This window comes from Talpa occidentalis, unplaced genomic scaffold (assembly GCF_014898055.3).
Source record: "Talpa occidentalis isolate TD23 unplaced genomic scaffold, MPIMG_talOcc4v2.1 talOcc4.15, whole genome shotgun sequence".
Taxonomy (NCBI): Eukaryota; Metazoa; Chordata; class Mammalia; order Eulipotyphla; family Talpidae; genus Talpa; species Talpa occidentalis.
The window spans coordinates 54,290,572-54,315,973 of record NW_023601543.1 but is presented as its reverse complement, the minus strand read 5'-3'; the positions used below and the strand labels follow the sequence as shown (position 1 = coordinate 54,315,973).

At 37.8% G+C, this 25,402-nt stretch overlaps 1 protein-coding gene across 19 annotated transcripts in view; it reads right to left on the bottom strand.

The window, feature by feature from the left end:
* Positions 1 to 25,402, bottom strand: part of HUWE1 (HECT, UBA and WWE domain containing E3 ubiquitin protein ligase 1) — a 161,224-nt gene that overhangs the window by 119,142 nt on the left and 16,680 nt on the right. For 11 of the 19 annotated variants that reach the window (XM_037512356.1, XM_037512353.2, XM_037512352.1 and 8 more), the window contains 2 exons: positions 6,762 to 6,830; positions 516 to 614 (listed from right to left, as the gene is read on the bottom strand). In XM_037512356.1, the coding sequence (XP_037368253.1) occupies positions 516 to 614; positions 6,762 to 6,806 (144 nt within the window). In that variant the 5' untranslated portion in view covers positions 6,807 to 6,830. Of the gene's footprint in view, positions 1 to 515; positions 615 to 6,761; positions 6,831 to 8,269; positions 8,432 to 25,402 lie in introns of all 19 variants that reach the window. The other 8 variants (XM_054695712.1, XM_054695716.1, XM_054695713.1 and 5 more) reach the window with 2 other exon arrangements.

Below are 25,402 nucleotides of genomic sequence, written 5' to 3'. Positions count from 1 at the left end.
AAAATAAGGTAAAAGTACCATGTGGAGGCTCTGTAGCTGAGTTCTACTATAATGGATTGCTGAGCATAACACCTCTGCTTTTCTGCAATCCCCCACCAGTACAGAAACCCATATGAGATCATATTCTGAACCACATGGGCATGTGGTTATATCCATCAAGGTGTATGTGTTAATAGTAGTAGATGCCAGGTCTTCAGAGGGAGAATTCTGGCTACATTCTACAAGCACAAGGACTTTCCTTGCTAGAACCTGTTTTATTAGATGTGTTCATTTTCAGTTATCTAAAGAATATACTTTAAAAGTAAGACTTCTAAGACTATCTCAAACTCATATTTCAGTAAGACTAAAGGAATTGTGTGGTTCAGATTCTTTATCATCATTCATGTAAAGGGTCCTCATCCTCAATCAGAAAAATTTTTCTTTCACAATTTGGTGATTTCTCTTTCCATAGCAGAGCATACAAAATGATGCACTAGCTTGGGAAGTACTGTCTTTTGGAAGCATGGGTTACATACCTTTCCAATGTTCCATGTTTTGATCTGCTGCAGTTCCAAGAGGAGTTGCTCATCATTACAAACTTTGAGTTTGTCTATTAAGGCTCTGCAGTCTGCAGGCTGAGAAATAAAAACAGTAATTCACAAAGAGTGTTTTGGATTATGAGGGAGCTACAAAGAGGAAGAATGGGAAAAATAATCTTTAATCCAACACATACAGCAATTTAACTTTTGACAGCATATACTACTTAAGTAAAATCTGCCAGATGATTGGGATTAAAATGGTAACCTAGAACACAACAATCCATTTTTGCATTTTTAAAGCCTGGATAAGTTTATAGATACAAACAAATTACTTGGAGGGGTATAGACAACAAAAATAAGCAAGCTAAACATGAATGAAAGATTCTGTACCACAGTCAGAAAATTAACCAGAATGCCTGGTAACACTGAAATGCACCAGTCAATTCAGTTAAAAGTGAAGATCAGCAGTGGCTGTATTTCCCGCCCCCCCACATTAAACTGTTAAATTGTAGTAGGGCAAGAGGTTCTGAACTTAGGAAAACCATTACTTCATACTTATTTATGGCTCCCATTTCCAAACATTCCTGTTTTCTCTTACTGATGAAAGGGCATGTCAGACAACAAGGTGTGGACTGAGATTATAGTAATATTACTGAGAGTGGACTGGAGGAGGAGTAGGGACTGGGATAAATAAGTCTTCCACTAACAGATGGCAACTGATTACACTTGCTCTTTAACTATGCAAAGCAGTATAGAATACTGGGAATGGGCCTAGATTTGGAACCAAGAAAATCTTCATGCTTTTACCTTACTGTGTTTACCTTGATGCTTACTAAGCCATTTTGGTCATGAGCAATCCAAACTATCAGCCAGCTTTCTTGCCAGGAAAACTGACTGAATAGCTATGGCAGAAATGAGAAAATTGTGTTTGCCACATGCAAAAGGACTTACATCACAAAACAGGAACTTAAATATCAAGAGAGACAGCATACAAAGAGCACGGGATTTGGAAATAATGTACTTGATAAGCTACCTCTTTGGATTTAGTATTCTTCTGCAAAATTAACTACCACCACCTATATATTCAGCAATGTTGTTATGAGACTTAAACGAAGTTATTTTTAATCAGAATATGGAGCAAAAGGGAAGGTAGATTGTTCCTACATTGTCATGGTGTGCACCTGTCTATCCTTTTAGAAGTGAAATCCTGACATTTCCCAGGCCTCTGAAGCCCTAGAAACTTTCCTGATGTGGCAGGAACATTTTAAAGGTTTCACCTCTGCCTCTCTAGTACACTTATGGCTAAGGCATCTAAAGAGCTTGTGCTGGGGACTCCCTGGTGGTGCAAAGGGTTAAGATGAAGCAATCCACAGCTACTGCTTGCCCGCTGCTCCCCTCAGCAGCATATTTCAGTTGATCCACCTGTTGTGCTCCCCACTCTGTCTCTGGTGAGTCCTCTCACCTCCCACATCTCTGGATTATGCCCCAGCTCTTGTATGCATAAATAAATATTTAAAAAAATAAAGTGCTTGTGTTTTCAGCACAAAGATCTGGTTAGCATAATGGCATCAATTTAATACACCAGCATGATATTCTGCTTATCAGGAGTATCAAGGTGCTTCTGGACCTTGAGATTTGCAGAATGCACAGCAGCCTATGAAGAAAGCAATGTTTAATGTACCATTGATGCTTGCCAATAAAACTAAGCAAACACACACAAGAAATACGCAGAATGCAGCAGGGACAAAAGTGTATCTTTTACTATCTTTTCCCTACTATGTAAATGCAAAGTGAGTATAATTTTCTTTCCTCATGGTAATTTAAAAGAAAATATTTGCCAATTCAATGGTTACATACCAACTGCCATGGTTTAAATTGATTTGCTACAATAAAGACATGAAATCTAGGGAAAAATCCTTTGCACATCTGGTGATAAAGTGATCAATAAATGTCTTTCTTAAAACCTACTGACCACAGTATAGGAAACGGGTCATTGGTGCTCAAGGAAAATAGGTATCTTCAAGCCTTTAAAACATACATAATGATTAAAAATTTCAATTCTAAGAGTTTATCCTAAGTAACTTGCTGGTAGCTGGCAAATGCCGAGAGTCAGAAATCTGCATGTAGGTGATTCCAAGAACAAATATCTAACAATCTACTACAAAAAGAAAAAAACTTCATTTGCATTTTTCTGATTACCTACAAGGCTGAATTATTCTGAGAGTTACTTGGATTTGTTCTTTTCTGAAATACCCTAGGCCCATTTTGTCACTGGGATATTCATGTTTCCCAGTTTTAACTACTAAAGATTTTAAATGTTATTAGAATACAAATACTTTCCCCAGACTATGATGCGCCTTTTTATTATGGATACAGTATTTTGTATTATTTTTTCTCCTCTGCTTTAATACTTAGAAAAGCCATCCCGACCTATGACCAATAAGCTTTCTCCTATAATTTCTTTTTTTTTAAAGATTTATTTATTTTATACAAGAACCGGAGTACAGGCCAGATGCGCGGGAGGGTGAGAGGATTCACCAGAGACAGAGTGGGGAACAGAACAGGCAGACTGACTGAAATACACTGCTGAGGGGAAAAGCGGACGTGACAGGAGAGGTCTGCCGCACCATGTGGGACCCTCGCAAGCTGGCTGGGATTGAACTGACGCTGCAGAGGCTGTGTACAGCTTCACAGCGTGGCATTCAACCACCTGTGCCACCAGGGGAGGCCCTCTCCTATAATTTCTTTAACAAATATTTGACTTTTAATTTACCTAATTAACTTCAACATATTAACAGTCCCCTACCTGTTCCTCACATGGCAAACAATTGTCCTGGCATGGTTTCTTGACAAATATTGTCATTTTTTAATCAACTCATCCCTGTAATTAGCCTGTTATGTTCTTACGCATATGTACACCAGGACCCATTTATATGTTTTTTTTTAAAGATTTATTTATTTATTTATGCATACAAGAGCTGGGGTATAGGCCAGAGGGGTGAGAGGATTCACCAGAGATAGTGGGGGGAACAGAACAGGTGGACTGACTGAAATACACTGCTGAGGGGCACAGCGGGTGAGACAGGAGAGGTCTGCTGTGCCATGTGGGTTAGCTCCCTGGCTGGCCAGGGATCGAACTCATGCTGTGCTGCAGTGGCTGCCAATAGCTTCACAGTGCTGCAACTTAACCCCGTGCACCCATCAGGGAGGCCCCATTTATATGTTCTTTAGTTGCTTACACTAAAACCACTGTTTCAATTTGTACAATTTCTTTTTTTTTTTATTTATTTATACAAGCACTGGGTACAGTCAGAAGCGCAGGAGGGTGAGAGAATTCACCAGAGCCAGAGTGGGGAGCAGAGCAGGCAGAAGGACCGAAGTACACTGCTGAGGGGAGCAGCGGGCGGCAGGAGAGGTCTGCGCACCATGTGGGACCCTCCTCAGGTGGCCGGGGAGCAGCCGGGGAACGAACCGGCTGCTTCAGAGGCTGCAGGCAGCTTCGCAACCCAGCGCTCAACCGCTGCGCCACCGGGGAGCCCCGTGTACAATTTCTTAAGGTAAGTTTTCTTTTTGTTCTTCAGTTCCCAAAGATAGTTGAGTATATGACTGTCTAAAATTTTACATCCCAAAACACACAAAAAACAAAATCAAAAGAAAAATATCTGCAGTAGGTAAGAAAAATGAATATACTCAGTATGTACGGTGTTAAATAAACAAACTGACATTCCAACGTCAAATGCAAAATGAATGGCATGAACAGACAACTAAGTCCGACAAATTTGAAAATATATTTATCAGCTGATCACACCAGTCTGCACAGCTCCTGTGTCCTCACTGGGTGTAGGTTCATACTGTAGCCACCTCCCCCCACATGCACAGGGCTGATCTTTGGCCTTAATCTATCACAGTTCTGGGTGTTTTAGGAAGGTATCCAACATGATCAAAAAGGGTGAAGAAGAATGGTCTATGTAGAACAAGCGCTGGGTATTAAAGTTGCAAGACAAAGAGAACCAAGGGCTGTCTGACCTCTGCCTGAAGACCTCTTCTTGTTAGATGAGTATCTCCCTAGGACTATAGTGAACACTACTGTAGCATCCCCTGCTACACAGTAACCACAAACACAATGCATGGAAAAAAGACCTGTAGTGGGCTGACACTCCCATCCCATCTCCACGGGCACTCTTTAAAACTGCAAGAAATTGAGCCCTTTGGATGTCTGGCAGTAAATACCACAATTTGGGCATCTTCAAAGCAAAGTTCCATGTTTTCCTGATTTCACAAGAAGGTCTATATAGACAAAGATGAAATAATGAATGTTTATTCTACCTATTATGCCATGCTCGATGGGCTCATTTTTGTGCTTTGGGAAAAACATACCTAAATATGTATAAATGGGAATTGTATCTTTAAAGGCAGGCACAGATTAATCTTTTACTGTTTTCTGCTCCCACCCTGAAATGCTGTCTGCTGTTGAGAAGTTACTAAAATCATATCGATTGCCCCATTAAGGTCTTCTGTATCTGTGTCCCTCCACTGCATTTACATATTGATAATTGAGTTTTACTACAATGGAAGAAGAGCACCCAACTCTAGAATCAGATGTCTAAGTTTGAGTCCTCATTCTGCTATTATCATCATCTTGGGACCTTCAGTCACTTAACCTTTTTGTGCTTCAGTTTTCTGATTTAAAAAACAGTAGTAACATTAACTACTATTATTTTTGAGATTAAACTAGTTAATATATATAAAGCACCTAAAGGGGTTAGTCCTAAGGGCAATAAAAGCGTTAGTCATTGTTAAAAATATTATATATATTAAAGCAATACAAAATAGAACAGTAAAACAACTCTACCTAACATAATTTTAAAAGATACTGCATAATGCTGGAGAGGGTATGGGAAGAAAGTACTTCTCCTAATGATTAGTTTGACGCTAAGTATAAAGGGCAGTAGCACTGCCCATGTAATAAGCTTTTAAAAACTATGATAAATACAGGAAAATGTTAATAGTAATACCCCCAGGTAATACTCCAAGGTAGTTACAGTTTTTAAAAACAAGAAGGAGGGAGTAATTATCAACCCTGTTTTACAGCTGTCGGAACCAAATAAGTTAATAAATTCTCAGCCAAAAAAGAATCTAGTTAAGATTCAAATCCATGTCTAATTCCAAAGCTTGTGCACGCGGGACTAAAAAGGAGTACCATAACATACTTTCTTAATCTCAGAATGTAGTTTAAGATAGCAGATAGAATATTAGTCTGAAACTGGAATTTCTACTCAGCATAGGATCAACTGATATGGCCATCAATATACAGGTTGAACTGAATTGTATAATAAAAATTAATAATACAGAAAGTCAAAATAATGGCCTCATGAGGAATCTAGTTAAGGAATGTGTTAGGACTTTTATTTCCTAAAAAATAAAATTGAGAGATTCCGTAAGTACAAACAGAACTTGAATCATATCTGCTATACTGTATGCCTTCCAATGAGTAGAAATAGCAATCAGAGAACCTACTTCAAAAGTACAGGTCTTCAAATGACATTTCATTCAACATTTCATTTTAAGGCTGATTAGGGAAAAAACTTGCTTTGAGGAAGACACAACTATCTGTATGGAGTTTGCATGTTCTCACCATGTCTGTGTGGTTTATCTCCAGGTATTTGTTTCCTTCCACAACCCAAAGATGTGCATGAGGTTAAAGTGCTGTCTAAACTGTCCCAGTTGGAGTGTGGGTGTGTGAATGTGCACACTGCATTAGAATGGCATCCTGCCCAGGGTTGTTTCCTCCCCATGTGTCCAGAGCTGCTGGGAACTGCAATAAGTGGGTTGAAAATGAATGCAAATCATTGTTTATTATTTTTGAATCTTAATGTAGAAGTTTGGTACTATTTCTGTGACAAGAAGTATTTGTTAGGAACTTAAATCTTATTTATATCAATTAGCCTATATATAGTAAAACTGGTTTCAATGTATGTTGTTATCCTTAAAGCTGGTTTTATCACATTAAGTGATAACTTACAGTACATACAGATACAAATTGTTCAATACTCATTTTCAGTGGTCACTAGCTTATTCACTAGTTTTTAATCAAGAGAAGTTCAAAAGAAAATCTGTTTCAAGACAAGTTCTTATTTTACTGTACTTTGAATATATGTATGACATATTTGAATGATCCATTAGGGTGAACATATAGCATGCATTTTTTCTGATATGAGGCAGAGCAAACTTTTGGATACTTACAGCCTCAGTAGGTGTCTTTTTCAGTTTAGTTCTGTCTACTTTCATGTTTCCGATTTTCTGCTTTATAATCTGAAAAGAAAATCCCCAAAGAAGTGAGAACTTAAAGCTGTAATCTTGAGCTCTACATGGTTTGACATAGACAACATAGAATGAAGTACATGTAAAATTACATAAAGTAAAAAAGTTTCGATGCCATGCCAACTCCAGAGGCATAGCTACCAGGTACAGAGGGTTAAAGAATATGTTGCACAAGCCTATAACCAACTTAAGCCAAAATTAGAATGCCTTTTAATATTTTTTAAATAAAGCAATGCTTTTAATACACCTCAGGATGGAAAAACTTGTCATATCCCTGTGATTTTTGGTAAACTTAACAATTTCATTTCTGGGAATTTATCCAAAGAAAATCATATGGATGTACACAAATATTTAGCCACAAGAATCCATAATGCATGGCCATGCACAATAATGAAAAATTGGGAATGATCAAATGCCCAAAATAGGATTGGTTTTACATGGCATATTACATAACTGTTAAAAATATTACAATTATATAATAGCACACAAGGATTTTCATGGTAAAATAAAAAGGTTACAAAAACAAAATGAACAATAGAAACCTATGTCTAAAGAAAACAGCTTAGAAGGGGTATGCATCAAAATGTTAACTCACTACTAGCCCAAAAACATTATGTATGACTGTATCTGTGAATCTTTGTATTCTTACTGTTTACAATCAATAAAAATATATTAGCTGTGTCGTAAGGACCATGGCAACATCATAATTTTAGTTTTAATAGAAAACAAGTATATGACTCCTACTAAAAATGTCTTGAGCACAGTACACAAACATTTTATTAAGACCATGGAATTTGGAAGGCTCAAATAATATAAACCTAAGTGATCTCTGATGGCAGACAGATCCTTCAAGATGATCTGGCCAATATGAAGAAATAAAGGTATTCCCCATTAGCAACTAGGACACAAACAGAGGTAGAGGTGAAATATAGGCTTTTTACATGCCAAAGATTCGGCTTCTAATAATGTCTTTGACATGCAGCAGTCACTGGAGGTCAATGTCCATTCCCATTCCCCAAGAAGGCTTTCATAATACAAAGCTAAATAAATACAAATTAAATTTTAAGCAGCTCATGGCCTAGATTTAGTTCAAAATACTCAGTAGTTTGGAAATATTGTGTATCTATCTGGCTGACATTGATTCAACCAATGGGCAATCAGAAAGAGTTGGTGGCAAATCCATAATGTTTTAAAATGTTTCTATAGACACCATTTTTGAAGGGAAAAAAAGATGTTCTCCTACTATGGTTCGCACTGAAGGAATGTGGTTCCATTTACTTAAAACAAACAAACAAACCTCAGCAACTAATAGAAAATGAATAAATATCTGTTGCCAACAGTCTCAAAATACCTAAAATGAGGCCAACTGGATTCTGGCAACAATCTAATCCATGTAGTGGAAACTATAAATGAGCTATTTGTACACTTACTTTCAGGCTTACTTTTTCTCACTATTGTGGCTGGAGGAAGTAGCAGTAAGCCACAACACCATACAACCCAAATCACTGACTGCTTTCCCTCCAAACTCAGGAACAAGGCAAGGACATCTGTTCTCACCACTTTCATTCAACATAGTGTTGGAAGTCTAGCCACTGCAATAAGGTAAGAAAAGGAAATACAGGTATACATGTCAGAAAGAAATGAAATTGGCCCTATTTGAAAGCAATTTTGCAGATGATAACAGATTGTCTAAGTAGAAAATCTCAAGAAATCAACAAAAAAATTCCCAGAATAAGTGAACACAGCAAAGTTGCAGGACACAAAATAAACATATAAATCATCACTTTTCTATATACTGGCAAAGGACATGTGGAATCCAAAGTTTAAAACGCAACAACAATCACAACTGCTCAGAAAAAATTACTTAGGTGCAAATCTAATAAAACATGTACAGAACTTCTAATAAAACTATAAAATGATTTTAAAAATCAGAGATCTAAATATATTAAGATATATCATGTTTATGGATTAACACAACATACTAAAGATACCAATTCTCCTTGACCTGATATACAGATTTACAGCAGTAATTTCTGTGAATACGCTGAGATTATTCTAGAATGTAAAGGCAAAGAAACTACAATAGTGAAAACAATTTTGAAAAAGAGGGAGGAATCATGCTATTCAATTTTATGGCTTATTTTTCATAGAGTTAGATACAGTATCTGCAGTATTCATGACTGTATATGCAGTATGGGCAGGGGCATAGATACATATGAATGGACAAGAATAGAGAACCAAGAAACAGAACCATAGAAATATGCCTAATTTTTGGCAAAGGGGAAAATAATCCAATCAAATAGTTTTTGCGGTGGGCGGTGTTAAACCAAATAGAGATATATAAGCAAAAAGATAAATTTTGAAATCTAAGTCTCATACTTTACATAAAAATTAACTCTAAAAAAGGATCACGTGGGGATGCAGAAACAGGGAGCCCTAGTACACTGTTGGAAGAAATGTAAATTGGTGTGGCCATTATAAGCAACAAAAAATAGAGATTTTTTTAAAAAATAAAAAAAACGGGCCTCCCCGGTGGCGTAGCAGTTGAGCGCTGGGTTACGAAGCTGCCCACAGCCTCTGCAGTGCCGGTTTGATCCCTGGCTGCTCCCCAGCCACCGGAGGAGGGTCCCACATGGCACGCAGACCTCTCCTGCCGCCCACTGCTCCCCTCAGCAGTGTACTTCAGTCCTTCTGCCTGCTCTGCACCCCGGTCTGGCTCTGGTGAATTCTCTCACCCTCCTGCGCTTCTGACTATACCCAGTGCTTGTATAAATAAATTAAATAAATAAATCTTTAAAAAATAAAAATAAAAATAAAAATAAATTAAAAAACCTAACTACTGTACAATCCATCAGTTCCACTTCTGAGTATTTACCTTAAGAAAACTGCAATAATGACTCAGAAAGGTATCTGCACCACCATGTTCACTACAAGATTATTTACCATATAGATATGGAAACGACCTAAGTATCTACTGACAGATGAATGGATAACAAGAATGTGGTGTGTGTGCACACACACACAAATATTATTCTGCCATAAAAAAGGAAATCTTATAGCTTCTTGGTCTTTTGGTATAAAAAGGCAATCTTGTCACTTGTGACAATATGGATGGACCTTAAGGGTATCATGCTGAGTTAAGTAAGTCAAAAGGAGATAGACAAGTACCTTAGGATCTCACTTAAATCTGTAATCTATAAAAGGAAAACAAAACCCAAATTCATAGATACAGAGAAAAGAGTGGTGGTTGCTACAGGCAGGGGTGGGAGTGGACAGGTGATAGGAATCAAAAAATACAAAGTTGGGCCTCCCTGGTGGTGCAAGGGGTTGAGGCCCAACAAGGCTGTCCACAGCCACTGCAGCACGAGTTCAATCCCTGGCTGGCCAGGGAGCATCCCACATGGTGCAGCAGACCTATCCTGGCTCACCGGCTGCTCCCCTCAGCAGTGTATTTTAGTCGATCTGCCTGTTCTGTTCCCCACTTTGTCTCTGGTGAATCCTCTCACCCCCCCACCTCTGACCTGTACTCCCTGTTCGTGTATGAATAAAAAATCTTAAAAAATAGTACAAACTTCTAGTTTTAAGTCATGGGGATGTAATGCACAGCATGGTAACTACAGTTAATACTATATTGTGTACTAGAAAGTTAGTACAAGAATAGATTTCAGAAGTTCTTACCATAGGACAAAATTTTTTTCTGTGTAATGACATGTTAACAATTAACTAGAGTGATCATCTTGCAATATATGCAAATATTGAATCATTATGGTGTATACCTGAAACTTACATATGTTAGTGTCAATCATATCCTAGTTTTTTAAAAAAGCAAATTTAAAACAGGGATGACAGACTTACACATAAAAGTTACCATAGAAAAGATATGCTAACCATATGTAGTATCTAGAATAAAGAACTCTCATGGGCATAGGTTGAGAACAGACTGGCTAACTAAAGCAGAAAAGTGTTGCCAGAAAGATAATTGAGAGCTCAAGAGTTTCAACAGGTAGGCTCAGAAATCAAGAGGAACCAAGGAAGCTAGGCAGTCTGGAATTATAAGCCAAGGACCTCCCACAGATCCAGCTATGTTGGGAGTACCTCTGCTGCCAACAATAGACTCTAGAACTTACTGCTGGTGGCAGAGTAACTTCTGCACCGTTGAGACAATTATCTGCATTAGTGGCTCTAGATGCAAAGTCGCAAGTGTAAGCAACTGACTGGTCAAGCTTAGGGCACTGCCCATGCCCTGGGTGTCAAAGTTCTAGGAGAACAAGTACATTTGGCATTGTTTAGTTTCCAAAGTGTTTGGGTTCTAACCTTGTCACAAACAGTTTCAGATGATAGGCTTATGTGTGAGCACAATTCCCCACAAATGCAAAGTTATCCTGTTTTCTATAATTTTGTTGCAAGAAACATTTCACTCTCTATTTAGGACATCAATTAAGAAAATTCAAAATTTTTCCCCTAGTTATTCTATTTCTAAGCTGGTTTCACAGTGGGGATGGAGAATGTTTTGTAAGTGCCCACTATAAGCCAGACAATACTCAGGCTTGTGTTTCCCAAAGCATTTAAAAGAATCTTGCTCCATGAAGGAAGACAAGGTCCAGGTGATTTGGGAAATTATACAAATGGAACTCTTCCTTTAGGAGTCACATAGCTGGTTGACATTAGTAAGGGCTCCAAGAAATCTTGAGTAAAGGACACTTACTGGGGCACAGAATCATTTTTTTTTTTCAAATGGCACCTACTGAAAGTTCACAAATTTAAGTATCCCAAAGAATAGATTTTGACATGCTGCTCAGGAGCGTCACCTAATATTCTCTCATGCAATCCTCATCAATCAAGTTTTGTCCTCATTTACAAACAGAAAACCAAGACTTGGAGAAATTAGTTATACCTGGCTAGTGAATGCTGCCATCAAGATCTATATCTAAGCCTAACTCCTAAATGCATGCTTTAATAACATGCTGTTCACTTTATTTACCAGTTCTATTTCTATAATGTCTGTAGATGAAAATATAAATTTTCCACATTATTCAAAAAATTTTTTAAAGATTTATTTATTTATGCATACAAGAGCTGGGGTACAGACCAGAGATGCGGGGGGTGAGAGGATTCACCAGAGACAGAGCAGGGAACAGAACAGGCAGACTGACTGAAATACACTACTGAGGGGAGCAGCCTGTGAGTCAGGAGAGGTCTGCTGTGCCATGTTGGCTGCTCCCTGGCCGGCTGGGGATGGAACTTGTGCTGCAGAGGTTGAGGATTGCTTCACAGTGCAGTGCTTACTTAACCCCTTGCGCCACCAGGGAGGCCCCCATTATTCAAAAATTATTCCAAGAAGAAGCTAGGACGCAAGGTGTGAAGCTGAGATATTGTCGATCTCACTAATGAAGGGAATACTAATGACTAGGGAATGAGTTCTACCTAATTCTTAGAAGCCAAACAGGAAAAAAAAATCCCATTGTATATATATAAAAAAGACTCCCCAAAAGTAGTTAGTTCTAAACAAATCTCTGAAGATGGCCTATTGTCTTTGTTGGATCAGAATGAGAACTCTGAGCACCAAAGAATTTCTATGGGTAATAAATATTTCTCTTAAACTTGAAAGATCAACTTTAAGAAAACTCATGAACCATCATCCATAGCTATTACTATTACTGAAATACTTTTAACGCACCACTTTTTCTCCTCCTTCATTGCTCCTAATGTCATATATTTTTGAGGTTTAAATCTTGGTTTAAGGGCCTCCCTGGTGGCACTGGCCATTGAGCACAGTGCTGTGAAGCTGTCCGCAGCCTCTGCAGTGTCAGTTCAATCCCCGCTGGCCACAGAGCAACCCACATGGCGAGGCAGACCTCTCCTGTCTCGCCTGCTGCTCCCCTCAGCAGTGTATTCTGGTCAGTCTGCCTGTTCTGTTCCCCGCTCTGTCTCTGGTGAATCCTCTCACCCTCCCACACATCTGGCCTGTACTCCGGTTCTTGTATGAATAAATAAATCTTTAAAAAAGAAGAAGAATTTAAATCTTGGTTTAATAGGGTTTACATGAAGACAAATGTGTACAATTAAAATACATTGAGGGAAGTCACCTTTTAATATGTGACATACTGTGTAGCAATCACCAGTTGATCAAATTCAGAAGGGCTTTCAATATTGCATCAGCTGAAGGGCAGAGAACACCTGTAGTTCTCAAATCTGACTAACTGGCAACTGAGTGTAGTAATAGGTAGTAGTAGACTAGTCTTACCACTTAAAATATGGTCAAAAGATCAGCAGCACTGATGTCTCCCATGAGTTATTAAAAATGCAGTCAGATTCAAAGAATCCATCTGTATATTAATAAGATTGGTAGGTGATTCATATATTAAAGTTTGAGATGCACCATGTCAGAATACAGGCTCAGAATCAGGAAATCCAGGTTAGAATTCCTGTTATATTACTTCTTACTATATGAGCAGAAAATTCAGTCTCTGTAGGCTTCTGTTCCTTAACTGTGAAATGATGATAATTGATTTCCCCACTTCCACACACTCTCATCCCATCTATTCTATAGAAAGGAGCAAAAGTAATCTTGCTAAAACACAAAACAGCTCATGTTACATCCCTACTTAAAAAAACCTTCAATGGTTTCTGTTGTTATATTCTAACTCTAAACATTACCCACAGGACAATGGCATGATTTGAGTCTTGGAACTATCTCCTCTCAGCACCACCACATTATTCTTTCCATTTAGTTTCCATTAAGTCCTCTCTGACCGCTAGGCTTCTGTTAGTGCTATTCTCACTGCAATGTTTCTGCCCACACTTCCACCCTTCCCACAGCTATTCCACCTGAGGAATTAACTTTTCACCAACACCCAAAGTGGCTTGCCAATGGCAACCCACACCAAAAGTTGGTCTCATTGGTTTTCTATTACAGTACTTTGTTACTCTCATAACTAGTATCAACTACAATAATTGGCTTGATTTTTCCACAATATTAAGCTCTCGGCATCTAGCACAGCATCTTCCATGACAGGCTTGCAAATACTTGTAGAAGGGAAAGAAGTGTGTACCTGAAGCCCTACCTGGAGATGATCACTTAGCAAGAAGTAGAGGTCCAGAAATGAGTTCTTATTTGCTCTAATACTTAAAGATTAGGCAAAGGAGGGGACTCCCACAAAGGATAGGTCAGTGAGGTAGAAGCAAAAGTAGGTGATCACGGTATCATAAAAGACAAAAGATGGAAAAGACTATTTAATTGTCTAAAATGTCAAAATGAGACATCTAGAGAAATGTCCACTGACGTTGGAAATAGAAATAACTTGACAAGTAGTAGTTTCAGTGGGGTGGTAGGAAGGAAACCAGACTGAATCAAGGAATGAAGGGGAAGTGAAGCAGTATAGATGGTATGTGTAGAAAATGCTTTTCAAAAGGCTGGCTATACCTGTAAGAAGATAAATTTGGGGTCATTGGAAGATAGAAGGAGAGGGAGGTGAAGAGAGGAGATAATGTCAAGTTAAGTTCCTAAGAAAGATGGCAGTAAGGAACTGTTTATTTAACCTCTACTTTGCCTTAACATAACAAAAACTGATGTGGGTTTTGAACAGCATAAAAACAAACCAGAAGGACAATACTCCCTCTAATCTTTTAAAACTTGATCAAGTATTCCTTTGTATGTGCTTACATTGTACCTTGTACCTATCACTATTAATGAAAAAAATGTTTGCCACAGGGTGGGAAAGAAAAGTAATGGGTGCTTTGTATGGAGGGAAATAAACCCTGGGAAGGGAGGAAATATACACTATCAGTGGTTGCCTCTAGGTGGCAGAATAACACAGTTTTATTTAAACTTGATGATTTTCATATTTTCTCAAATTCTCTAAAATTATGTATCCATTGATGAGGTCTATAAACTTTTCCTTAAGAACACAGTGACTTCTAGGCAAAAGGACACATCAAATTAAGAATAATATGATCTAAATGAACATCTTGCATTGACTGATGTCTACTCTCGTCCTTCCCTCTATCTTCCCTCTAATTTTGCTATCTTTAGCAAAATTTGGCACACAACAAGTACTCAGTTATTACTGATTTATCAACAGTACATTAAAAATGCTGTACACATGTATGAATGTGGGTCAGTGGCAGCCTAAAATTCCCTGAAATCATAGAAAATCTTACAGTAGTTTTTTAAACAGACATGCTTAGTGGGCACTAATATGCTATTCTTTTTGCCTTGCAGTGATTCACTTTGCTGCTCCACAGTCTCTGAAAGTAATTCAGGTGAGAACTGCTGATATCAACCATATCAGGAAGCGACAAGTTAAATATTGAAACTCAGTCTGCTATTCACTATTTGATTACAGAAGTACAGTCATTACATTAACTGATCTGGTAAAGAGTAACACCATCTGACTGTCAGACATTTCCCTCTAGGCCATTTTCTAATTATTTACATTAATATCCACCCAACAAATGTTCTGAGAATCCATTTGTCAACATAATAAAAGCTAATATTTATTGATCACCTACTTATTACACATTATCTTATTATCTCTAAGCCTTCTAACAACCCAGAGATGAAAACTATTCCCAGTTCATTGAGGCTAAAAGTAACTATATATCCATTCAGAGGTAGAATCTGGATTCAAACCCAAATTGGATTTAGAACTCTACAGTACACAAAATTCAGTTTCATTCCACTGTCCCCTTCCTATACACACCACTATCCCCATCCTTGGACACATAAAACAAGCTACTGATGATTCCTGACCCAGATTTTATTGGACACTAATAGAAATAAATAATAATAATAAAGAAACTAAAGAGTAGCTTTAATTCCCCAAGAAAAATCTGGAAATTATCTGAAGAAAAATCTTGAGGCTCATCTTCAAATTCAAAAACATTTTACTCTAAATAAGTTCATATACTGGGGCCTCCCCGGTGGCGCAGCGGTTGAGCGCTGGGTTGCGAAGCTGCCCGCGGCCTCGGCGGCGCCGGTTCGATCCCCAGCTGCTCCCCAGCCACCGGAGGAGGGTCCCACATGGCGAGGGTCCCACATGGCGCGCAGACCTCTCCTGCCGCCCGCTGCTCCCTCAGCAGTGTACTTCGGTCCTTCTGCCTGCTCTGCTCCCTGCTCTGGCTCTGGTGAATTATCTCACCCTCCCGCGCTTCTGACTGTACCCAGTGCATGTATAAACAAAACAAACAAACAAATAAAATAAATAAATAAAAACATGCCTCTATTTAAAAAAAAAAAAAAGTTCATATACTTATTCTTGATGCTTCTCTGCACTGTGGTATTTGGGCAGTGAAACCAAAAGAGTGGAACCTGATATCTCCAACACTGACTTTGGAGAAGCAACTGGTATCTAAGAACATATGTCGACACATCATTTACCCATTAGTCTTGGAGAGCTGCAGATACTGCAGTTGTACTTTTTGTCATTATTCCCACTTAGGGAAATAATCTGACATCAGAAGAATTATACAACAAAACAGAGCCTACCAAAGATACAAAAAGTTTTGCAAACAGAGAGGATAATGGCTACATGCTAAAGGAGCACTTCTTAGTATTCCCAACAAAAAATAAAAACAATGCCAGCAGCAAGAAGTTATACAAATTAAGGAGGCAAGAAAAGAAATGTCTTCATACACATTTTAAATTGGTACATTGGAATAATCCTAGGCTACCCTTTAAGAATCATCTTTCTACCATTCCCCCTTCCTTACTGGGGCTGGATTTGACCCCAATTAGCAAGAGGTTTTCCACTTTTGTCTACCTCTAACAGAAATTTAAGATTATCTGCCTTTAATCAAACGCAAAGAATTTACTGGCAGAAAAGCCTGCCAATAATAGGTAACTTTCACTAAGGCCACAGGCAGCCTTTAGTGATAAGAAGAAAAACAAATTGATCAGAAGTTAAGCTACTTAAAAAATGAGTTTGGGCCTCCCCGGTGGCGCAGCAGTTGAGCACTGGATTGCGAAGCTGCCTGCAGACTCTGCAGTGCAGGTTCGAACCCCGGCTGTTCACCGGCCACCAGAGGTGGGTCCCACATGGCACGCAGAACTATCCTGCTGCCCACTGGTCCCCTCAGCAGTGTACTTCGGTCCTTCTGTCTGCTCTGCTCCCTGCTCTGGCTCTGGTGAATTCTCTCACCCTCCTGCGCTTCTGACTGTCCGCAGCGCTGGTTTGTTCCCCAGCCACCAGCGAGGGTCCCACAAAAAAAAATGAGTTTAAGAATAATATAAATGTTACCTAATAACCAATGGGTCAAAAAAGAGAGAAGAAAAGCTATGCGATGCACCAAAAGTATAATGATAAATATTTACATAAAAAGCTAGAAAAATAATCTACCTCAAGGAATTAGAAAAAGAACAAAGCCCAAAGTCAGCAGAAGAAAGAAAACATCAAAGACACAGAAGTGGGAAGAATGGGTAAAGGAAGTCAACAGGATAAGGGTAGATGGTACCCAGACCTTTGGTGGTGGGTATGACGTGGTACATATATTTATTGAGTGTGAAGTTGTAGTCCTTAAACATATAAGTATTAGTAGCTCAATAAGAAACAAACAAAATGAAAAATGATGTAAGAATTATATAAAGTAAAAAAAAAAAAAGAAACTAAAAAGACAGCATAAAGAGCAATGAAACGAAGACCTAGTTCTTTGAAAAGATAAAATTGATATTCATCTAGACTAATCAAGGAAAAGAGAGAAGATTCAAATTAATTAAGCCAGATAGGAAAAAAAGACATTATAACAGATTCCAGAGTAAGAAGTATCCCAAGAGACAACTAAGAACAACAAATTTGACAACCCAGAAGAAATGGATAAATTCCTAGAGATATACAACCTAGGAAAACTGAATCATGAAAGATACAAAATCTAAGCAGACTGGGCCTCCCCTGGTGGCGCAGAGGTTAAGCACTGGGCTGTGAAGCTGCCCACAGCCTCTGCAGCACCGGTTCGATCCCTGGCCACCAGCGAGGGTCCCACATGGCATGCCAGACCTCTCCTGCTGCGCCCGCTGCTCCCCTCAGCAGTGTATTTCGTCACTGCCCGTTCTGTTCCTGGCTCTGGTTCTGGTGAATTCTCTCACCCTCCTGCGCTTCTGACTGTGCCCAGTGCTTGTATAAATAAATAAATAAATCCTTAAAAAAATCTAAACAGACTGATTACTAGAAGGGAAAATAAATCAAAAATCTTCCATCAGACTCCAGGACCTGACACTGTCCCTGTTGAATTTTACCAAACGTTTAAAAAATAATTCACACCAAACTCTTCCAAGGGGATGGGGGAAGGAACACTTCTAAACTCATTTTACAAGGCCAATACAATCCTGACACCAAAAACAGACAAGCATGCCACAAAAAAATTACAGGTCAATATCCCTGATGAACACAGATGCAAAAATCCCTGGAAAAAAGCAAAGCAAATTAAATAGAGCAAAACATTAAAAGGATCATACACACACCATTAAGTGAGATTTAATCCAGGGATGCAACGACAGTTTAACATCTGCAAGTCAATGACTGTGATATACCACTTTAACAAAATGAAGAATAAGAAAAAAGCATTTGACAAAATTCAAGATCCCTTTATGATAAAAACTCTCAATAAAGTAGTATAGAGGGAATATACTTCAACTAAGAGTAAAGGTGATCGCTCACAGCTTACACTAGATGGTAAAAAGCTAACGAGAAGGATGCCCACCCATGCCAGTCAACACAGTACTGGAAGTCCTTGCCTGAGCAATTAGGCATAAAAAAGAAACCAACCAACCATCAAGACTGGAAAAACAAAGGTTTTTAAGTAGAAAGCCCTAAAGTTTCCATAGAAGAAAAGCCACTAGAATAAACAAATTCCATAAAGTTGCAGCACACAAAATCAATATACAAAAATCTGTTGTGCTTTTATATAGACAATTAGCTAGCAGAAAGAGAAATTAAGAAAATAACTGCATCAAACAATAAAATACCTAGGAATAAATGTAACCAAAGAGTTAAAAGACCCCTTCTCTGAAAATTATAAAACACTGATGAGAGAAACCGAAGACAACACAAATTAAAAGATATTCCATGTTCATGAATCAGAATACTGTTACAATATCCATATTACCCAAAGCAACCTTTTCAAAATTCCAAAGACATGTGCCACAGAAATAGAACAATCAATCCTGAAATTTGCATGGAATCATGTAAGAAACCAAATAGTCCTGGGCCTTCCCTGGTGGCGCAGCAGTTGAGCGCTGGGCTGCGAAGCTGCCCGCAGCCTCTGCAGTGCAGGTTTGATCCCTGGCCGCCAGCGAGGGTCCCATATGGCACGCAGACCTCTCCTGCCGCCCGCTGCTCCCCTCAGGAGTGTATTTCTTGTCAATCTGCCTGTTCTGCTCCCTGCTCTGGCTCTGGTGAGTTCTCTCACCCTCCTGCACTTCTGACTGTACCCAGTGCTTGTATAAATAAATAAATAAATCTTTAAAAAAGAAAAAAAAAAGAAACCAAATAGTCAAAGCAATCATGAGGAAGTAGAAAGCGAGGCACCACACTTCCTGATTTCAAAGTGCATTACCAAGTTACGGTAAACAAAAAAGTATAGTATTAGCATAAAAACAAATCTATGAAATAGAGAACCCAGAAATAAAGCCACACACATATGTGGTCAACAAATTTACAAGAAAGCAGCCAAGAATATACAATGGGAAAATCATGCTGGGAAAAATGCCCAGTTAAATGCAGAGAATGAATGTGGACTACTATTTTATACCATACAGAGTAAGAAACTCAAAACAGATTAAAAACTTGAATGTAATGCCTGAAGCTGCTAAACCAGAAGAAAATACAAGTGGTAAATACAGTCCCTGACATCAATGTTGGCAGTTATTTTTTGGATTTGACACCAAAAGTAAAGGCAACAAAAGGACAAATAAACAAATGGGACTGTACACCAAACTAAAGTTTCTGCACAGCAAAGGAAACCATCGGCAAATGAAAAGGCACCCTACCAAATGGGAGAAAATATTTGTGACTCATATATCTGACAGAAGGTTAATATCCAAAATATATAAAGAACTCATAAAAGTCAACTGCTTACAAAGTGGGCCGAAGATCTGAACAGACATTTTTCCAAAGAAGATATATGGTGGCCAACAGGGACATGAAAGATGCCTAACATCACTAATCACTAGGGAAATCGAAATCAAAACCACAATGAGACATCACCTCACACCTGTCAGAGTGGTTATCATCAAAACAAACAAACAAACAAAAAAAACAAAACAAGAAATAACATGTACTGGTGAAGAAAAGGGAACCTTTGTGGACTGTTGGTACAGCCACTGTGGGAAACTAAAACTAGAACTACCCTATGACCCAGCAATTCCACTTCTGAATATATATCTAAAGGAAAAGAAATCAAGACATCAAAGTTATTTGCACTCCCATGTTGCTATTATTTACAATAGTCAAGATATGAAAACCTAAGTATCTACAGATTGATAAACCAGTAAAAAGAAACGGAGGTATGTATATACTACCAAAATACTACTATTCAGCCACAAAAGTCATCTTGCCATCTGTGGCAACACAGGTGGACCTTGAGAACATTATAATATGTGAAATAGGTGAGAGAAAAAGATGTATCATACGGTCACACTTCTATGTGGAGTAAAACAAAAACCCAATATTGAAACCAGTGGTAAATCCATAAAATCTTATTTAAAACAAAACCTGCACTCATAGATACAGAGAACAGATACGTGGTTACCAGAGGAGAAGGGTAGAGGATGAGAGGTATAAGCAAAATGGCTAAAGAGGGTCAAAACATTCAAACTTCCAGTTATAAAATAAAATTAAGGCATGGAATATAATGTACTTGGCAAATGTAGTTAATACTGTATTGCATATTTGAAAATTGCTAAGAGGGTAGATCTTAGAAGTTCTCATAACAAATTTTTAACTATGTACACTGATGTTAACTAGACCCATTATAGAGATCATTTTACAATATATACAAATACCAAATTGTTATGTCATAAGCTTGAAACTGTTACTACATGTCAATTATATCTCAATTGATTTTTCTTACTTAAATCTAGAGCTCTAACCCTGGCTGTGCAGAATCATGTGAAATTGATTTTGAAAACTAAAATTGTCTAGTAATACAAATATCTGACTTAGTATATATGAGGTGGGAACTTCATGTGTTTTCCAAGCTGTATAATTTAACTACACAATTTAGCTGCACAGCTAGACTTGAGAACCACTTTGTTAGCTAATTATGCTTCGCTAATTTGTGACTCACGAATTTGCTTTTAAAATAACTGGGGAGGGCCTCCCCGGTGGCGCAGCGGTTGAGCGCTGGGTTGCGAAGCTGCCCGTGGCCTCCGCGGCGACGGTTCGATCCCCGGCTGCTCCCTGGCCACCAGAGGAGGGTCCCACATGGCACGCAGACCTCTCCTCCCGCCCGCTGCTCCCCTCAGCAGTGTACTTCAGTCCTTCTGCCTGCTCTGCTCCCCGCTCTGGCTCTGGTGAATTCTCTCACCCTCCCGCGCTTCTGACTGTACCCAGTGCATGTATAAACAAAACAAACAAATAAAATAAATAAATAAATGAAGCATGCCTCTATAAAAAAATAAAATAAAATAACTGGGGAGGTAATGGGATATAAATAAAACAATAAAAATCATATGTTGCTAACTGTTGAAGCTGAGTAACAGGTACATAAGGGTTTGTTATGTTAGTGTCTATTGTCCATTTGAAAATCTCATAAATTTATTCTAAATTAGGAGTTTGTCCTGCTAGTTCCCTCCATTCCACCTTCTACATTGTCATAGGGCAATTTCCCCTCAAACTCATCATCTACCTACGTCAAGTGCATACGCCTTAATCCAGGATCTCAAGGACTTGGACCCTGCTTTCATGCCTTGGCTTTCTCAACATTCAAGACTTCTGATAATTTGACTCATCTTACTCTCTCTGCTAACATGGCTGCTCCTGAACTCTAGAGCTCAGTTCCTCTATGGTGTTTTTCCAGAATATTCTGTCTCCTAGAGTAAAACTGATCACTCCTTCCTTTGGGCCCCCCCACCATATCCAACATATGTCGTCAATCAACACACCTCTTTATTTATGCTAGTTTTCCTACTTGAGTTAGTTCTGCATGAGTGGGACAGTACTGTATTTATCCTTACATTCCTAATGTCAGCTTAGGAACTGTCACTTAGTAGATTAATAAATGAGTGAATGACTATCCAGTAACTGTTTAAGCTAAAAAATTCAAGTCACTATGAACTCATTTGGTGAAATTTTCAACTGAAAAAAACAAATTATACAACTCATTCAGTATGCATTTTTCCATTCAACAAATAGTTATAAACATACTAACTGCAGGACATTATGATGAGTGGTATGAAAATGTAAAAAAAAAATCAGAAAAAGATTAGAAGCAAAGGTAATATAAAACCCCACAATTATGCCTGTATAACACAAATTATAATCTTTTCTTTTTGAAAATTTGGATGTTTAGAAATTAAAGTTGCACAGGCAGAACACATCTTTAGCAAAAGTGAAACAATTAGCCCAATTTTTACCTTTGGGCATAGTGCTTTAGTCTAGAAAATGATGCCTTAGGAACAAACACCACAGCGATTTGGATATCCTCTTAATGACATGTGAAGAAATATCTAGATTTCTTCTTGTCCTATACTGAAGGTCCTAAAAAAAAATAAGTCCTGAAATTCTATAGGAAATTTTGCACATGTGGGTATGTTCTGGGATGACAATCAATAGCTTTCAGACTTGAGATCTGTGATGTGAAAAACATTAGGAAACATCACCCAACAGAGAGATCTTTAAAAGACACTGTCTGCTTAAATACAATATTTTCACTTTCATTTATTAAACTCAGGCATGTGGTACTTCCCCTAAAGCCTCCTGATAGGCTACTCTCAAATATAATAAAGGTAGTACAGGAAACGAAACAAAATTCCAACCCTTCTGCATTATTTAACTCCAATTCTCTCATTTCCCTGCATTTACAAAGGAATATGAAGCATCTCCAAAGATTAAATCTCTTCTATGTAAAGGGAAATTCTGTATTCCTAGATAAGGTTCTCTAGAGTCCTGTTAGCCTAAAGAAATATAGAAAAGCATAAATTGATAAAAAGGCTAGATTAAGTATATTTCTAAATAAAAGCTAGGTTTTAAAGCCTTAAAATATTCTGAAAAAAGATTTATCTACATGGTGTGGGGGAATCTCAGTAATACATTTATTTGCTACCATATATGTACATTATCTTATAGATCACTACTGGCAGAATGTCAAAAATGAGGTCAAGGACAACAGCATACTGGGAAGGCTTGGGAGTCACACAGAACTGGACTTAAATTCCATTTACTATGTGTACTGTCTGAGACAAGTTAGTATATCTCAGAGTCAGCCACCAAAAAACAGTCTATCTCACAAGCAAAGCAAGACATATTATTATTTGTTCTATTTCTTTTATCTCCAGTTAATCTAAGGGCAACAATCTTATGCTGGCTATTAGAGAGATGCTCAAAAGTGGAAAAAAAAAAGAGCGCTTTTTTTGTTTCCAGTCTGAGCTTTTTTATTTTCAGTCTTTCTACAGGTTATCTGCATATGAAGTCAAACTAAAGTATATATCAGCCTTGAATATTGACATTAAAAAAAAGTTGAACTCAGCTTTGATGAAGAGATTGGGAAGCTCCAGGTCTCATTCTCAAGTCAGGTATAGTTATTTAAAAGATAAATCGTCTACTAAATGATGTTCAGGTCATGACACTTAAGAAACAAGAGATTTTTTCAGTGAATCTCAACTTTATCTTGAGCTGGTTCAGATAAGTTTTGATGTAACAGAGAAAAAGATTCTTTTATATGGTTTAAAAGAACAAGTTATTTACAGCTATTGTCCACATGGCAGCAAACTCCTTTCAGTATCATGAAAATAACCCCAAATTTAGTTTTGTTATGAGGATCAAATTCATATATAACAAATATTTAAAACAGTCTTTAGAAAAAAGATTATGTTCCAGCACATGGACAAAACTGACTCTGAGTAAATTTAACAGCACCACACACAGCCTGGCATGTAGTCATTTCCAATGTTCTTTAAATAAACCAAACAATGCGAACAATCTGCTCTTTTAAAACACTTAAATCTATAACATGAAAGGTGTTTACTGAAAATAAAAGAACAGCATGAAAAAAATACTCTAGTTCCCTGCCACCAAATGACTTTAAGACCTTAGAACAATCTGGGCCTCAAAAATACATAAAAAGGAAATATGATAGTAAAATCCCTTGAAGCACCATCCATAATACTTTCCCTTCAAGACAAATGTTAGGTATTAAATAAGAACAATCTGAATTATTCTCAAAAATTAAAGAGCACAACGTAATAGAGCCAGTTTTCTCCTTGGCACAAAATTCAATGTTTTTTCTTTAAATGAACTAGTTTTCTAAATAATACATTTTTAAGCTAAGTATATATTTAAAGATCAAACAATCATTCCTGGGATGGAAAATAGGAGTTATTCAATAACTTTCAATGGAAATAAAAGTATACCTCTATTTCACAGCATTACTTAACCATAAAAAGCTTAAACTATTAAAAGTGTTAGAACAGCAAAGGTCTTCCAAAAAGATATGCAACCTAGAAACTATAAAGGGAAGTTAAAAGGGAAGACTACATAAAAATCTGAAACCAGAAACAGAAAATATTTACAATAGGATAAAGAAAGGTTAGTATTTCTAATACACAAGAAATCCCAAGAAAGAAGAAAAAGGCACTCATACTTCTAGTGGGAATGATAATTAAATATAACCTTTCTGGAGTTCATTTTGGCAGTAACCTATGAAAAGTCTAAGTGGGTACCAGCCTTTGACCCAGAACAAATTTTACTTCTAAGGCTCAACACAGAAAATGATTATATATAGTAGATTCATGCTTTGGAATGTGATTCTACCATTAAAAAAGAATGAAGTCATATGGTCTAACATATAAAAATAAACATAGTACATAAATGGATAAGATTAGTATGTAAACGCTAAAAAGTTTAATAGAATATGTATACAAATTGTCAAACTTCTGAGGTGTGGTATGAATCAAAGGAGGTTGTCATTTTTTGGGGGGACTAATTTCTAAGTGAAATGTTTATTTTGTTTGATTTTTTTTTAAATTTTATTTATTTATTTATTTATTTATTTATACAAGCACTGGGTACAGTCAGAAGCACGGGAGGGTGAGAGAATTCACCAGAGCCAGAGCAGAGAGTAGAACAGGCAGACTGACGAAGCACACTGCTGAGGGGAGCAGCGGGCGGCAGGAGAGGTCTGCGCGCCATGTGGGCATCTTTGTAGGATCCATCATCTCACTTTAATGCTCAAAGCAACCTTTAAAGCAGGCTTTTTAAATGCCCAAAAATAGATGACTGGATCAGGAAGATGTGCTATATACACACAATGGAATATTATTCCGCCATCAAAAAAGATCAACTCATGCCATTCTCAGCAACATGGATGGAGCTAGAAGGAATTATGCTCAGTGAAATAAGCCAGAAGGAAAA